At 34.7% G+C, this 18,577-nt stretch overlaps 1 protein-coding gene across 1 annotated transcript in view; it reads right to left on the bottom strand.

The window, feature by feature from the left end:
• Positions 1-18,577, bottom strand: part of LOC108512380 (glutamate receptor ionotropic, kainate 2-like) — a 485,136-nt gene that overhangs the window by 288,601 nt on the left and 177,958 nt on the right. Inside the window, 1 exon segment of the mRNA XM_017847623.1 lies at positions 14,292-14,405. Within this exon segment, the coding sequence (XP_017703112.1) occupies positions 14,292-14,405 (114 nt within the window).

Here is an 18,577-nt window from a genome sequence, read left to right as displayed (position 1 = left end):
AGCTAATATTCTTATGGCCTAACTTTTAATAATTTGTGATTATTGGTTGGAAATGATTGGTTGTTCTTACACATTTATCCTAAATTGCTTCAGAAAATATGTTTCTTTTTTATTATTTAAGAACATTTCATAAAATCATTTATTATTATGGTGATAAATAAAGGAGTTTTGGGGGTTTTTTCTTACATAGCCAATTCTTTGTTAATGAGTTTGACTAAAATTGTGAGCCTTATAATTGTAAAACAATTTTTAAGAGTTTCAAATTTATCAATATTAGAAAACAAAATATATTTAAGTGCTAATTTAGCAGATCATTTAGAAAAGTTTCAGAAAGCATATAAAAAGAAATGCAGAAGTAAAGATTATTACATTATTTGTAAATGATTCCTTTATAATGCATTTATTAGCATTCATTAAAACTGTATTTTAACCTGATGAGATTTAATAAGAATCTAGTATCATTAACATTTATAAAGACTAGTAACTTCTTGTATTTCCAGAGCCTACAGATGATACCAAGCTTGTGATTTAAATTATTTTACTAAATACCACCACTGATCTAAACCATATTTTAGGCATTCTAAATAGTCTTCAGTTATTTTGTTCTCAGATAATTTTTTTTTAAGTTTTATAAATGTACATAGCAAAACTCTGATGTCAAAAATGGGAAGGGGTCATATATTTAAGAATATTAGTTGGCAATAAGCTTAACTAGTAATATTTTCATTGTATATCAATAACTCATACTACCCTAAATGCTACAGGAAAAATATGCAGAAATTGAATTGGACATGCCAAAAACTAAGTTCCAATTCATAGTCACAAGAAATCACCAACAAGAACAATAAGTAATAGATAACCATAAATAATAATAACAGTTGATTGATATTATTCCACTGACAGGACAGTATTATTTTATTTCTTTTTCAGTATCTGTCATTCCAATAAATGTACTTTTACTTCCGTAAAGCTAAGAACCTTCCTGTCATTGTCTGAGTCCATCTTCCAATTTCCTACTACTCATTGTGGCTCTTCAAGTCTGAATTCTGCCATCCCTAATTGGTGTTCATGTCAGAAGCCATGGTGCACCACAGGTTATCAAAACTAGAAGTGAGAATACCAGGAAGAACAAGTGAAGAAGCCTTGAAGCTACCATCAGTACAACTCAATGTTTTCAAGAAAAGGCAATACAGGAGATGACTGGTTTGTGAAAATCAAAAACTACTGGTGATAGGTATCTCCAAATGGGTTCATATATGTTTTCTTGTCTGGAAAGCAAATCCTATTTTGATACCTCAAGATACTATTAAAAAATCACTTTCAACTGAACTTTCTATATAGAAAAGGAATAACTATCATAATCTAGGGCTTGTGTTTTATTTTTAAATTACGTTTTATTTTAGATTCAGGGGTTACATGTGCAGGTTTGTTACATGGATATACTGAGTGATACTGAGGTTTGGGCTTCTCATGACTCTGTCAACCAAGAATGTGGTATCCAACAGGAGGTATTTAAGCCTTTCTTTCTTTCTCTTTTTCTCCCTCCCTCTTCGGAATGTCCAGTATCTATTGTTCCCATCTTGTTTCCATGTGTACCATGTGTACATTTAGCTCCCACTTATAAGTGAGAACATACAGTATTTGGTTTTCTGTTTCTGTGTTAAATTGCTGAGTCATATGGCAATTCTATTTTTAGTTATTTGAGAAATCTCCAAACTGCTTTCTACAGGAGCTGAACTAATTTGCATTCCCACCAACAACGTAAGCATTCCCTTTTTTCCCCCACCTCACCAGCATCTGTGTGTGTGGTGTTTTTTTTTTTTTTTTTTTTTTTTTTTTTTTTTTTTTTTTTTTTTTTTTTTTTTTTTTTTTTTACGATTTTAATAATAGCCATTCTGACTGGTGTGAGATGGCATCTTGCTGTGGTTTTGGTTTGAATTTCTCTGATGATTAGTAACACTGAGCGTTTGTTCATATGCTTTTTGGCCTCTTGTATGTCTTCTTATTGAGAAGTGCCAGTTCATGTTCTTTGCCCACTTTTCAATGGGGATATTTCCTTTTCTTGTTAAGTTTCTTTTAGATTCTGGATATTAATCCTTTGTTGGATGCATAGTTTGCAAATATCTTTTTAATGCAGAACCTCTTTAAGTAGGTCACACTTGTCAATTTTTGGTTTTGCTGCAGTTGCTTTTGAGGACTTAGTCATAAATTTTTCGCCAATGTCTAGAAAAGTATTTCCTAGGTTTTCTCCCAGGATTTTTACAGTTTGTGGCCTTAGATTTAATTTTCTTGATATATCTTCAGTTAATTTTTGTATAGAGTGAAAAGTAGCAGTCCAGTTTCATTCTTGTGCATATGGTTAGCCAGTTTCCCAAAACCATTCATTGAATAAAGTATCCTTTCTCCATTACTTGTTTTTGTCAATTTTGTCAAAGATCAATTTGTTGTAGGAGTGTCGCCTTATTTCTGAGTTTTCTGTTCTCTTCCGTTGGTTTATGTGTCTATTTTTATAACATTCCCATGCTGTTTTGGTTACTGTAGCCTTGTAGTATTATTTGAAGTCAGGTAGTGTGATGCCTCTGGCTTTTCTCTTTTTGCATAGGGTTGCCTTAGATATTCAGCCTCTTTTTCGTTTCAATATGAATTTTAGAATAGTTTCTTTTTCAAATTCTATGAAAAATTACATTGGTAATTTGACAGGATTAGTGTTGAATCTATAGATTGCTTTGGGCAGTATGCACAATATAATGATATTGATTCATTCAACGCAGGAGCATGGAATGAGAATGGAATGCTTTTCCATTTGTTTGTGTAATTTTTCAGTGTGATTGTTGCTGTTGTTGTTGTTTTGTTTTGTCTTTAGTGTTCCTCATGAAGACATTTCACATTTTTCAGTTAGGTGTATTTCTAGGTTCTTTATAATTTTTAAGGCTATTGTAAATGGGATTGCATTCTTGATTTGGGTTTCAGTCTGAATGTTATTGATGTATAAAAATGCAACTGATTTTTGTATGTTAATTTTGTATTCTGAGATTTTGCTGAAGTCATTTATCAGGTCTATGAGTCCTCGGAGGAATCTTCAGGGTTTTTTAGGTATAGAATCATAAATTCAGTGAAGAGAAATAATTTTACTTCCTCTTTTCCTATTTGGATGCCTTTATTTCTTTCTGTTGCCTGAATGCTCTCACTAGAACTTCAGATACAATGTTGAACAGGTGAGAGTGAATATCCTTGTCTTGTTCCAGTTCTTTTTTTTTTTTTTTTTTTTTTTTTTGAGATGGAGTCTCGCTCTGTCGCCCAGGCTGGAGTGCAGTGGCACGATCTCTGCTCACTGCAAGCTCCACCGCCTCCCGGGTTCACGCCATTCTCCTGCCTCAGCTTCCCTAGGAGCTGGGACTACAGGTGCCTGCCACCAGGTCCGGCTAATATTTTGTATTTTTAGTAGAGACGGGGTTTCACCGTTATCGCCAGGATGGTCTCGATCTCCTGACCTTGTGATCCTCCCGCCTCGGCCTCCCAAAGTGCTGGGATTACAGGCGCGAGCCACCGTGCCCGAACTTGTTCTAATTCTTAAGGGCCATGCTTCCAACCTTTCCCCATTCAGTATGATGTTGGCTATAGGTTTAGCATTGATGGTTATTCCTTCAATGCCTGGTTTGTTGAATATTTTTATTATGAAATGATGTTGTATTTCGTTGAATGCATTTCTGCATCTATTCAGATGACCATATGGTTTTCTCTTAATTATGTTTATGTGGTGAATCACATTTATTTATTTGCATATGTTGAACCATCCTTGCATCCCAGGAATAAAGCCTACTTGATCGTAGTAAACTAATGTTTTGATGTGCTGCTGGATTTGGTATGATCATATTTTGTTGAGAATTTTTGTGTCCATGTTCATCAAGAATATTGGCCTATAGTTTTCTTCTTTGTTGTATCTTTGCCAGATTTTGATATCAGGATGATGCTGCTTTATAAAATGAGTTAAGGAAGAGTCCTTCTACTTGAAATTTTTGTAATAGTCTCAGTAGGACCTGTACCAACTCTTCTTTGTGCATATAATAGAATTCAGTTTGGGTCCGTCTGATCCACAGCTTTTTGGGTTGATTAGCAATAATGATTCAATTCCTTTGTTCATTTTTAGTCTGTTCAGGATTTCTGTTTTGTCCTGGTTTGATCTTGGAAGGTTGTGTGTTTCTAGAAATTTACTCAGTTTCTCTAGATTTTCTAGTTTGTGTCCATTGTGATGTTTATAGCAGTCTCAGGATCTTTTGTATTTCTGTGGAATCAGTTGTATGTCACATTTGCTGTGTTCAGTTGTGCTTAGTTGGATCTTCTCTCTTTTCATTCTTTGTTAATCTAGCTAGCAGTATATCAATGTTGTTATCCTTTCAAAGACCTAACTTTTCATTTCATCGATGCTTTGTTTTCTGGGTCTCAATTCATTTAGTTTTGCTCTGATTATACTTATTTCTTTTTTATGCTAGCTCTGGATTTAGTTTGTTCTTGTTTTTCTAGTTCCTTTACGTTGAGATTAGGTTGCTAATTTGAGACATTTCTATCTTCTTGACGTAGGCATTTAGCACCATAAACTTTCTTCTTATCACTGCTTTTCACGCATTGCAGAGGTTTTGGTACACTGTCTATTTTCCCGTTTCAAAAATTTCTTTAAATTTCTCCCTTAATTTCATTGTTTGCACAAAAATCACTGAAGAGCAGGTTGTTTAGTTTCTATGAATATATTTGTGTGGTTTTGAGAGTTGCTCTTGGTGTTGCTTTCTAGTTTTATTCTACTGTGCTCTGAGAAGATGCTTGGTGTGATTTCAGTTTTTTAAAACTTATTAAGACTTGCTTTATGATGAAGTTCGTGGTCAATCTTAGAGTATGTTCTGTGTGTAGATGAGAAGAATGTATATTCTGCGGTTTTTGGATGGAAGATTCTGTAGCTGTCTATTAGGTCCAATTGGTCAAGTGCCAAATTTAAGTCCAGAATTTCTTTGTTTTCTGCCTCAATGGTCTAATTCTGTCAGTGGTGTGTTGAAGTCCTTCACTATTATTGTGTTGCTGTTAAACACTTTTCTTGGGTCTAGAAGTAAGATTTTATGAATGTGGGAGTTCCAATATTGAATAAATATATATTTAGAGTAGTAAATCTTCTTGTTGAATTTAGCCCTTTATCATTATGTAATGCCATTCTTTGTACTTTTGTACTATTGTTGCTTTAAAGTCTATTTTATCTTTTTATCTTATACAAAAATAGCAATCCCTGTCCTTTTTTGTTTGCCACCTGTGTGACAGATCTTTCTCCATCCTTTTATTTTGAGTCTACGGGTGTCATTACATGTGAAATGGTTCTTCTGAAGATAGCAGAAAGATTTATCTTGTTTTTTGTTTCTTTTTAATCCAATGTAGGGCTATGTTTTAAAGCAAAAACAAAAGTACACCAGGCTTGTAGAGCAACAGTTTATCCTAATAAGTTTTTTAATAAACCACGCTTATTATTTACTTTTTTAAACAAAATTCAAGTACATTCTGAGGCAATCTAGAAAAATTCCTTTACTTCCTTCTTTTCTACTTTCTTCTGCAATCTTTGTCAGGAGTGATTTTCATACATACACACACATAAATCTTTCATAAACCATGCAAGCATATTCATATACTTAGTTTCTACAAACTGTATTTACCTCATTTCAGAAACATAACTTTAGAGAATTTCAAAATGTACAAAAATCTAAATCTTGTTGGCCACAGTTATAATTCTAAGAAAAGTTTCTGATTTTATTCTGTAACTATAGAAAACCTACTAGGATTTGGGAAGATGAGAATAACTTCTTTCTCTCTGAAAACTATTATTTAATTACTGGAAATTATAGTGAATCTTACGGAAATAATGACTGTGTAATATAGTTGAACTCAACTTTCAAGAAAAAAAAAAAAAAAGGTGAGTTTTGCTAGTTGTGCTGTTCACCAATGTTTCAACAAAGGAATTTACTGATGTCAGAGTAATATGTCTTAAGGGAGGATTCGGCATAATGATTATCATTCATGCTTATATTAAGAAAAAAAGTCATTTAAAAAAATGGTATGTTATTAAATTCCTTCAGTTGGTTGTTACTATCTTTCTGCTAATATTTCTATTTTGGTCATTAAAATTGTGGGTAGTTTAATTCACAAGAGAAGTATAGTAAAGAAAAAAAACTGAAGTTTGAATCAATCAAATGTACTATTTTATTGTGGTTCCAGTAAAAGGCTTAATGGGAAAGCAGACTGTACCTATTAGCTAATCTCCAAACAGCATTTCATCTCTGAATCTAATTTATTAGACCCTTATATAAATAATCAAGATTTGACTGCTCAAAAGTCATTGCCAACATCTCCATCCATACATGAGTACCATTCATCATCCTCTTTCCCACCATCCCCATCACACTCTGTGGCAGTGCTATCGTCCCTGCTTCTAGGCTTTTAATCTTTAAGTTTTCGTCCACATTCCTCAATAGTTTTTGCCCCATCTAATGCATCCCCAAGAAGCCTCATACTTAATTTTCAATGTTGCCATCTCTTTCCTCTTTCCTATAAGTACAGTGCCTCTCAAAGCAGACTCTAAAAATAATCACCTATTCAGTAGTACCCATGAACAAATCATATCTCATTTGTTCAAAATGCTCTTGATTACTTCCTGTTGAACTTTCTTAGAATACTCTACTCGTTCTCCTTTAGGTACTTGAATTGTGAATATGGGTTTTAAAGGGACTGAGGAATCTAAGAAAACACACTTCTGGCTGGGATGAATAGAAAGGTACTGGAATCATAAGCAGCGATTGAAAATATAGGCAGAATCAGCACTCTGAGGCCTGAATCAAAGGAGGAGGATTGATGCATGTGGAGCATGATACTATACGTCCAAGTGGCTATATGTCCAGTAAGTAATTGCAAATTTACATCTGAATTTCAGTTCAAGGTTGTAGCTAACGTTCAGATTATATAAGTGTATATGGTCCTATTGTGATAACATCTTTCTAAAAAATGAGAATGTTAAGGCAAAAATATTTCATTTCCATGTAGTTTGCTAGTGGCTGAGCTGAATTCAAAATTCAGATTTTTCTATTCATTCTTTTATACAAAACTTAATATACTGATCATAATAAAATAGTCTTCAACCATTTTAGTATTGACAATTATAAAATTGTCAATTTTATAGTATTGACAATAATGCTTGGAATAAAAACTAATATAAAGGCAAAATGAAACTGCTTGTAATTCTTCATCATGGTAGTTAATTTAAATCAGATTTAATAAAGGACAAAGGAAAAATATGTGTATGTGAAGTAAAAAACGAGGTTCTGGTCACTTAGAAGGCTTTAGAAATTAAGACCCTAGGATTTTCAAAATTATACCTAATTTTACATCAAAACTCATGACTTTCTTTCTTCTTTCTCTACCACCATCAATAGTTTTATATTTGACTAGCTTTGTGGAAGTCTCTGAGAATATGAGAAATAAAATACATTTGAAATAAAACGCATTGAGTTAGCAGAGCAAGAATGAAAGAGAGAAATGTAGTACCAGCACAATCCCTGAAATACAAGAAAAAATATGGCGAGAAAAAGTGTGGTTGTCTGAACAAGCTGATTGTAGGAATGGGGTTGGAGAAGACTTTAGTTTGAATGAGTCACTCTCATCTCGCATTTTAACATGTAATTAAGACAGCTGAGAAGGAAAATATTTTTCCTCTTTGTGAGGCTGCAGTGTCTGGGTTTCTAAGCCCAAATGCTACGCAATTCTCTACGAACTACGTGCTTGACAGTCCTTCTATGACAATGGAAAGACAAGAATCAGACGGAAAACTTATTGCAGTGGCAGGTTTGAAGCCTTAGGGAAAAAAAAAATGCTTTTGTTGATATTATAGAAGAATTCACAGAACCACTTAGGGGATAATTCGGTCACTTCTCTCTTTTGTACTGTGTACTTTTCGATTGTCATTGGAAATTTGCTTCCCAGTAAGCCTTCCGTATCTGTGGGCTGTGACACAAAAGCTTTACAAGCTTAAGCAAGTAAACTGGATACTGTAATACCCTCCACAAAGTACTGTGAAAATAAAAAATAAGGCTAAGTTTTCAGAAGCAAGCACATTTGTTAAATTCACTGAGCCACTGGGGAGAAGGAATCTCCTTGAGAGTAAATGCTTTTCTGAAAAAGTAACCAAATGCATAGTCATTTGTATGCTAAAGTGTTACTAGTCAGCAAAAGGAGGAACATGTTCAGTAGCATTTAAATGCTATTAATCTTCTGATGGACAAAAATTAATTATTATATAGGAACAGCACAGTGAGAAACACTCAACGTATTCAGACAGGAGTGAAAAATGTCTATTGAAAACCAAGAATTTAGAGGAAAAAGTAGGCATTTCCTATATTAACTTGAGTAATTGGAGACCATTATTCTAAGTGAAGTAACTCTGGAATAGAAAACCAAACATTGTATGTTGTCACTCATAAGTGGGAGCTAAGCTATGAGGATGCAAAGACCTAAGAATGATACAATGGAATTTGGGAACTTGGGGGAAAGGGTGAGAGGGGTGTGAGGGATAAAAGACTGCAAAATTGGGTATGGTATATACTGTTTGGGTGATGACTGCACCAAAATCTCACAAATCACCACTAAAGAATTAACTCATGGCCGGGCACAGTGGCTCATGTCTGTAATCCCAACACTTCGGGAGGCTGAGGCTGGCAGATCACCAGAGGTCAGGAGTTCAAGACCAGCCTGACCAACATGGTGAAACACCGTCTCTATAAAAATACAAAGTTAGCCAGGCATTATCCCAGCTACTCGGGGGGTTGAGGCAGGAGAATCACTTGAACCCAGGAGGCAGAGGTTGCAGTGAGCCGAGATCATGCCACTGCACTCCAGCCTGGGCGACAGAGCGAGACTCCAACTAAAAAAAAAATAACACAGAACTTACTCATGTAAACAAACATCACCTGTTCCCCCCAAAATCCATAGAAATAAACAAACAAATAAATAAAATAATAGTTAGTCCCCTGATACTTCCCCTAGCTAACAGCAGCAGTAACAAGAAGACCAGGTTACAAACTGAAGGTTTAGCACATGTTATACTTTAAAATCTCTTTCGACTTGCCCAAAAAATTGTATTTTGTTATTATTTTGGCAATTAGGAACTCACATTTTAACAACCTCTATACAACAAATAAAATCATCATAAATGAAAATATAATTTGAAAGATAATAGTTTTAGTTCCATTAATAATGATAAACACAAAAAATCAGAGAATTTTAACAACAACTGAACTTGGAATTCAAAGACGAGAAAGGCAATATGGTGAATCACAAACAATATTAAAATTAGGGCATAAATAGAGCTGAGCTTTAGGCATAGACTGTAGATGACGATTCATAAATCTCCAAATTTATATCATAAATTTTTATTCCGAAGTAAAAAATAATTAAATATATAAAATAAATGTTTAATGCTTTCTATGTAAATTTACTGCATAAAACAATTATGTGCTGTACCCGTACAACGTACTGGGTCTAGTTCATGTTATTAAAGTGGAGTAAAAACATGTGTAAACATTGCAATTCTTAAGAGAAAAAATGAGGTAAGTTCCTATATTGTCTTGATCACCCAGGAGAATCTGAGATTATAAAGAGGTTAAAAGAAAACTAAGCACTAAATAAGGGGAGCACAGAGACTAGAAACTCAACATATTCATGCAAGCCTAAATATGTTCTCTGTAGAGAAAAATGCTTAGATGTTCAGGGGCACATCTCTAAGGGCATCACAAGGTTCTAGCATATGTGGGACTTCTGGATGAGAAACACTGCTTTAGGTAAACAACTATCAATCAAGATGCTGTTTTGATCATAAACTATAAGTGTTAGCTTTTTCCATATTTGACCACTAGAATTTTCATTTTATAGTATCAGCTGCTCAGGTTGGACAAACAGATTGGTCAAAACCATACAGCTACTCAACCTTCTAGTTGTATGGCCATGAGTAAATTACTTAGGTTATACAAACATCAGCTTTCTAACTTAAAAAAAAAAGAAAGATATAATACTATAAATAAGTAATGGTATCTACTTCAAAAGTGTATTATTACAAGTAAATGAATAAGTACATGGAGAGTGTTTTAAACTATGTCTGGGACACAGTAGGCATGTAATATATGTCTGCTATGATTTTTCGTAATGGACCATATTCATACATTTATATTGGATGCAGCTGAGAAGCAGATTGAGGCATTAGCACCAGTCATAATGGTCTTTCAATTCTGCAAAATTTTCCAAGCCCTTTCCTGCTTTAGGTGCTTGCATATGCTGTTCTCTTTGCCTAGAACACTCCCTTGCCCTTTCTTCACCTTGATAATTTCTCCTCAAACTCTAGGTCTCAGCTGCCTATTTTTCTACTGTGAGTTCTAACCTGACTTGCCCTTCCACTCTTGACCTCTAGTATAACTCAAAATTACCCTGTATATTAAGGCACTATACCATTTACTTTTCTGTTATATCTTAATTATAACTTGTATGTCTTCGTGTGTGTGTGTGTGTGTGTGTGTGTGTAAAACTCTCCATATGAATTCCTGCTATTTTCTAAGTTCAATAAGGGAAGAGATCATGTCTATTTTGTTAGCTTTAAATACAGTGCTTGGTATATCATTATTATTCAATACATATTCATCAAATAAAAGAATGAATAAAATTAAATAAATGAATGAATAAAATTCATGAGAAATAGAGCTGATTATAATTAGCTTGTGGATAGTGCTGAATTCCAGAATACCTCATCATTTTTTAAAGACACATAATAAAAATGTTGAACAAGAAGCACAAGTTAACATCTCCTTGTATCTCCTTCTCATAATAGGGATATGGAAGAAATGTCATTATTCATAATGTGGCCAGAATTTCCTCTAAGATATTCCAAGAGAAAAGGACAAAATAAGCGTAACATCAATCAAAAGAAAAATACAAATAAAATACCAGTAAATTATGTCAAGCATAAGCTTACATAAAAAAGGTACATAATCTTTTCAAATCTATTCTTAACTTAACTATGGATACATTGAAGTCAGAGTATTCAGAAAAAAAGAATTTTTTTTAAACTAAAAGGTGTAAAAATAAAGTGCTTTATTTTATCCTTTGAGGAAATATTAGGATCTTTTAGAAACAAGTAGTGTGGCATACTCTAAAATGTAAATAACTGGTTTATTGAAATGTGAGCTTAGTGCATCTTCTGTAGTTGATCTTACGTCTTATTTATATGGACTAATAATCTGAGCTGTAGTTCTTAAACATGGTTATAGATTTATGTTACCTGTGAAACTTTAAAAAAAATGAAAGTGTCCAAGATTCAAAGTTCAGAAATACTGTTTCAAATGGTATGGGGTATGTGTTAGGCATTTGTGTATTTATTAAAGCTTTAGAACTGCCTCTGATATGAAGACAAAATTAGATACCACTTCTTCATAGAGAGATATAAACTTGGTTATGATTGAGAAACAATATCTGAATACTTCTCAAAAAATAACACTGCATACTGAAGCAAGATTGAGAAATTATATGGGTACTCTTAATCACCTGCTTTATTTGTACTAGATAATTTTAATAACCTGCACACTAGAAAAATAATTAAATATAGTCATTTGAAAGTTCTGTACTTCCTCTAATTTCCCATTCAATTAAATATCATTTATTTAATTTAATTTGACAAATATTTATTGAGTGCTTGCTATACCCAAGGCACTTTTCTCTGACATGGAGAAATCAGAAAGTGTAAAATTTGATTATAGACCTTGTACAGCTTATGTCAAGTGGAGACACAAACATACCCAGTTTTCTTAATTAAAAAATGGTAATGCCATGATGGAGTATTCTGGTACATAAAGTATACAAACTTCCTCCTTCTCCCCAAGACACAGACAACTTAATGGAGCTGTCAAAGATTTTCATGGAGTGGGTAGCATTTGAGATGGATCCAAGAAGATGAATAGGATTTTTACTGATGAATAGGATTTTTACTGCCAAACAAAAGAAGACTTGAGCAGGCTGGGTGCGGTGGCTCACGCCTGTGATCTGAACACTTTGGGAGGCCGAGGCGGGCAGATCATGAGGTCAAGAGATCGAGACCATCCTGGCAAACATGGTGAAACCCCATCTCTACTAAAAATGCAAAAACTAGCTGGGCATGGTGGTGGGCGCTTGTAGTCCCAGCTACTCGGGAGGCTGAGGCAGGAGAATTGCTTGAACCCGGGAGGCGGAGGTTGCAGTGAGTGGAGATCGCGCGACTGCACTCCAGCTGCGCAACAGAGCGAGACTCCTTCGAAGAATGAGAAGGAGAAGGAGAAGAAGGAGAAGAAGAAGAAGAATTGAGCAATTTGGAGCCATCAAATAAGTGATGTTTTGGGGAGTTTGGCTACATCAGGGAGAAGATAGAAAGGAGTGTAGGGACTAGACTACTGAAGTCTACAAATGTCTTCTACCCAGAATTATTGATCCTGTGATCATTGCAGAGGTACATATGGTATAGAAAGAGAAGACATAATCTAATTCTGTTCCTCCAAGGAATGTTTAGTGATATTGGGAAAATAATGCGCACATGAAATAAGAACAGCATAATATTAATATTAAATCATATATTACTGATGAATACTATATCTCATAAATTTAGATAAGCATATTGCAGAGAAAGGGAAGAGCATTCACACAACTACATAGCAGACTAACTGGTTATCCCAGTTCAATTAAAACACAGGGTTCCTGAAAGAAAATAATGGGAAGTGAAGATAAAAAGGTGAGAGAGAGCAAGACCATAGAAGATCCTATACATAAAAATTTAAATTTATTGGCTTTTTAATGGCCAATAAGGATTCTCTAACAGTTTGTATAACAAGGAAGTAGAGAAACGACAGGATTAGATTGTCATTGCTGTTTGTTATTGTTGATGTTGTCCTGGTTCAAGCAGTCATCATCTGCCTGGAACAGAATTAGACTTTTATGGTGGGACTTGGGTGCACTGCAAAGGAGGAAGGCCATAGGCAGAATAAATAGTTACATGGCTTTTTCAATAGTCCCAGCAGGAGGTAATGAGATCCAGAACACAGTGGCACGTAGACCAGAAAGAGGATGTTTAATTGCACTGTGAGAACATTTTGACCAAAGAAGAGGGCTGGGTTAGTGAATATGGGTGTTATCTTTGAAAAGAGAAGAAGATATAAAATTAAGTAAAAGAGTGTCCTAGGCATTTGGATGTGACAGAGAGAGCAAGTATCCACTGAGGTTCTTAGTCACAGAGTGGTTAAAAACCTTATGACTTCCATCACTGTCACTTCATGATTATCAGCTTTGCTGACATTCCTGGTTGCTACTAAAGGGGTGAGAATATATATTCCTCTTAGATTTATTTCCCACCATAAATCAAATTTAGAAATTATATAAATGCTAAATGTTTATGGTAGTTTGTTCTAGATATTACTTTCATATTTTTACTGACTACCTTGGGATTAATAAGAATGGGCATTGATAAGCTTATTCTGTAGGTGAAAAGTATTGATTAAATAATATAAGAGCTATTTGCTTATCCTAAATTAAAATTCCCTTTTGTAAATGACATTGTGGGCATAAGTGAACATTACTGTGTGATGTAATTAAAAGATATAAATATAAGAGGGGTAAAAACATCTAGCCTTACCATATTAATTTAAGTCTGTCAGTGGTGAAAATATTTCTGGCTTTAAAAAGCACTTGTCATTTGGTTATGTTAGGGAAATTCATAAAGTAAAATTGATTTTCCAAGATGAGAACAATAAAATTGAAAATAAGGTTAAAATATAATTATGAGAAAAAATTCTGAAAAATAAGTGCCATGCCCCATGAAATATATTTGCAGAAAATAAAAGCAGAAGTAAAGTTCACTTTTGGCTCATCACTTAACTATATTTATAGAGCTGCATGTATTTTCAAGTCTTGACATTGACAATTCTTCAATAGTAACTAATTTTGTAAAAATTAAAAGATTTCCAGTAATATATTAAGCTGTATTATTAATCAATATAAACAACCCAAACATTAATACAATCTAGATCATTAAAGACTAACAAAACTGTGCCTAAATTAACATCGACTCATCTATTGTACAGTAATTGCTAAATAACTGTAAAATACATTACATTCTGTTCATTACTGTTCCAATTATAATGTCCTTTTCTATGCACTTCTGTGTTCATCTACATTTATCTAAAAATAATGGAAAAGCAAATACTTACCAAAATGGTGGTAACAATCAAAGAACGATTGGATAAGGAATCTGTGATGTTTGCTGGCTTTCCCTTTTGACTTTCTGTCATATTCAGGCCACTGGCTGGATCCCACGTTCCAATCTATAAAATAGCATATGGACTTTGTAAATTGTCCATCAGGCACCTGGGAGAGAGTACTGCAAGAGAAAGTTAAGATTGCTAACACTTATTATTCACCTCTGCTGCATTATCTGCTGCCGTTAAAGTAAAGGCAGCTTGTTTTAAACATGATTCACTGCTCTGTGAAGTGTGTTCAGTGAAGTGTAACATTAAAGAACAAAATGATCCACTGAACTTCTCCAGTCAGTATGGGAGCTTAATTTTCCATTCAAGCTTCCATTCACCAAGATAAACCACATTTGATGATACCTTGATAGCTCGTTGGAAACTCATTAATAGCACACATCTTTTACTGTAATGGATCTATCTCATCCTCTCATTATAAAGATAACATGCCATATTATACAGACAAAGCTAAAAGAGCAAAATCGAGGGATCCAAGATAAATTAACAGGTAAAGGTAGGCTTAAGGGAAGCATTGATTAGTGTTTTGCACTACCCCTGGTAGGATGAAACCATGCTCAGAATTATCTTTGGAGATTGAAAAACACATCTTTGCACCTTTTAAAATGCTCCCAAGAAAGGAGAAGACAGTAAAATCTCATCTAAATAACACATTCCAATACTTTCTTCTGTACTTCATTTAATATAAATTTTAATTTAACTAATACCTTCTGATAGATTAGGTCATATACACACAGTGTTTAGACATTTTGTATTCACTGAACACAGCCTATGAGATAATGCAGACAAGCCTCCAGAAGACACATGTAAGCACAGGATGTCACAAAATGCATTGATTAGATGGTTTATTGACACGTATAACATTGCACTATCATATAACAATGATCACCAATAAGGAAGAGCAGAGGCAAAAGAAGATGTGAAATCAGTTCTTTTTCTTCACTGTCTCAAACCTAGGAGTAATCAATAACAAATATGTCTTTCACACTCTCCTAGATAAGTATCCAACTTACTTTTCTCAAAGAAAAGGAAAACTCTCAAATTATCTTTAAAATAATTATTTGTATATAAATTAAGTCTTTTTTAAATGGCATTGATTTAGCAGGTATTATTTACTCCGTTCTAACTAAATATGCTAACAAAGGTCCCATCAGCATAACCTCTTTGCCATATTTCCTCATAGGGAGTTAATTTTCCTTTCACCATTAAATTATGTATAGTCCTGATGTTTGTGTTAGGAAAGGAAAAAGTCAAGTAATTCAGTATTCCTTCCAAACTAAACCACCTACTGGCCAATTACATTTCTTTACATTAGACTATGCTTATGCCAAAGTCCTAAAGATGGAGTCTAATTCTATTTCGGAATCAATAATGAAAGACTTTAGGGGCCAAGCAGGTCATATCAATGTGAAACATGATAATGTACAGGGCCGTAGTAAGAATTTCTACTCAAGTGTGTGCAATTTTTAAATCTCACAAAATGTCAAGGCACAGTGGAAAGGAGGGACCACAACCCCTCCTGCTTTTCCAACAGCTGTGTGCCTTGGGACTGCATGTTCCCAGATCAGGTGCTTTAGTTGAGTTTCCAGTAAGGCACCACCAGGACTAGTAGAGGGCCTGCTGGGGACCTGAGTAGGGAAGGATGGAGGAGTGTCAAAACTAGAATGCCTGTTGACCTGCTTAAAGTGTTTAAATTTTTATTTATTTGTTTATTTATTTTATTTTTTACTTTTTTTTATTTTATTTTTGTTGTTGTTGTTGAGACGGAGTCTCGCTCTGTCGCCCAGGCTGGAGTGCAGTGGCACAATCTCGGCTCCCTGCAAGCTCCGCCTCCCGAGTTCACACCATTCTCCTGCCTCAGCCTCCTGAGTAGCTGGGACTACAGGCGCCCGCCACCACCCCAGGCTAATTTTTTTGTATTTTTAGTAGAGACAGGGTTTCACCGTGTTAGCCAGGGTGGTCTCGATCTCCTGACCTCGTGATCCGCCCGTCTCGGCCTCCCAACATGCTGGAATTACAGGCGTGAGCCACCCGCGCCCGGCCTATTTATTTATTTAAGATGGAGTCTTGCTCTGTCACCAGGCTGGAGTGCAGTGGTGCAATCTCTGCTCACTGCAACCTGTGCCTCCCGGGTTCAAGCAATTCTCCTGCCTCAGCTTCCCGAATAGCTGGGACCACAGGTGCCCGCCACCACGCTTGGCTAATTTTTGTATTTTTAGTATAGACGGGGTTTCACCATGTTGGCCAGAATGGTCTCGATCTCTTGACCTAGTGATCCACCCGCCTCGGCCTCCCAAAGTGCTAGGATTACAGGCGTGAGCCACTGTACCTGGCCAAAGTGTTTCAAATTTTAAATCATTTGCAAATACTCTTTTGGCTAAACAAGACCCATCTGCAGATAGTACTTTGCAGTGAATGACTGTCACTTTTCTATATCTGGTCCATAATTAATACCTATCATGCATTTGTTCCCTTAGATTTTACTTTTTTTATGTATAAATTGTCAAAATAGCTAGGATTTTCAGATGTGTAATTCTACCACTCAAACCACTGACAAACATCATTTGTCCACTGTGGTCTATCTAATAACACCATAGAAAGTTTTCAACTTTCTAAACAAGTAACTGATACAAAGAATTTCCCATTTCACATAATGCCACCCTCTATTATTATTTTTATAACAATGATTTAGCTTAATGTTCATTCATCTTATTATCTGAAAATACTTCTCTTGTTTCATTATTAGTTAGTTGCTTTTCTAGTTTTTTTGGAGTTCAGACACAGATGCATATTACATGAATCTACAATTTCCTACACTCATGAGTATTAGTTATTCTCTTTTGTAAATCTCAGCTTTCTTAGCATAACATGATGAAATTTCAGAACTATCAGTGGCTTTAAAATTTTAAGTCAAATAAAGTTTTAGATATTCCCTAGATTGTCAACTATATGACTCAAAACTTTTCCATTGAGGAAGTTGTCACCAGAGATTTTGTTTTGTTTTAATGGCAAAAACCATGGATGAAGTAATGGCAATCTATTTTTATCTATTTGGGAACCACTATTTTGTCATATGACTTATGACTTGATCAAGCTTTTGAAGTACTTTTTTTTTTTTTTTTTAGCTCTGAAATGGAATTAAGATGCTTAAGCACTATTGACCTTATAGAATTGTTTCATATATGGTGACTCTACATCCTGGTTTGCCCAGGTACTGTCTTCATTAATAATACCCTCTTGTACAAATAAAAAATATCATGATTTGGGTAATAAATTACAGGACCATTCTAATTATAAGGACTCAATTAGATACAAGAAGTATGAAAGTGCTTCAAAAGTCATAAGGAGCTATAGAAAATTAAGATTTTATTCATTTTTATTTTATCTTATGTTCCAATTGGCTCTTTAATTTCTTCTTGTGGTCAGAAAAAGAATGCATGTTAATTGTCATCAAATTATAAAATATGCAAAAGATATAAGAAGATCAATTTAAACTTTGAACCTATGAATACACCCAGAGTCAAACATGGTTAATATTGTAGTCCTCTTTTTCTTGTCATTTATCTTTCCACATACATTCCTAGAATAGTTTCCATCATAGCCTTGTAGTTAATGGCCCAGCTTTTATGGACAGTGTATTTGAGTGCCAGGATCCTATGTCCACCACTTACCATCAGGTGACTTGGGCACATTATTTCTTTGTGCCTCAATTCTTCCATCTGTAAATGGGAAATAATAGTATCTACTTCTTCTTTTTTTTTTTTTTTTTTTTTTTTTTTTTGAGACAGAGTCTCGTCTCTATCGCCCAGGCTTGGAGTGCAGTGGCCAGGATTTTTTTTTTCTCAGGCTCACTGCAAGCTCCGCCTCCCGGGTTTACGCCATTCTCCTGCCTCATGCCTCCCGAGTAAGCTGCGAGTTACAGGCGCCCGCCACCTCGCCGGCTAGTTTTTTTTTTTTTTTTTTTTTTTTTTTTTGTATTTTTTAGTTAGAGACGGGGTTCCACCATGTTACCAGGGATGGGTCTCGATCTCTGACCTCGTGATCCACCCGGTCTCGGCCTCCACAAAGTGCTGGGATTACAGGCTTGAGCCACCGCGCCCGCCAATAGTATCTACTTCTAAACTATAGTGAAGATTAAATGAAAAAGTATTCAACATAGTGTGTTTATAAGTATGCTATAATTATGACAATTACTAATTATATTCTGTTTATACACTATTGTGAGCATT

The sequence above is a fragment of the Rhinopithecus bieti genome, unplaced genomic scaffold, assembly GCF_001698545.2.
Source record: "Rhinopithecus bieti isolate Rb0 unplaced genomic scaffold, ASM169854v2 scaffold_28529, whole genome shotgun sequence".
Classification (NCBI taxonomy): domain Eukaryota; kingdom Metazoa; phylum Chordata; class Mammalia; order Primates; family Cercopithecidae; genus Rhinopithecus; species Rhinopithecus bieti.
The sequence above is the reverse complement of the archived record's forward strand: the minus strand, read 5'-3'. Positions and strand labels throughout refer to the sequence as shown.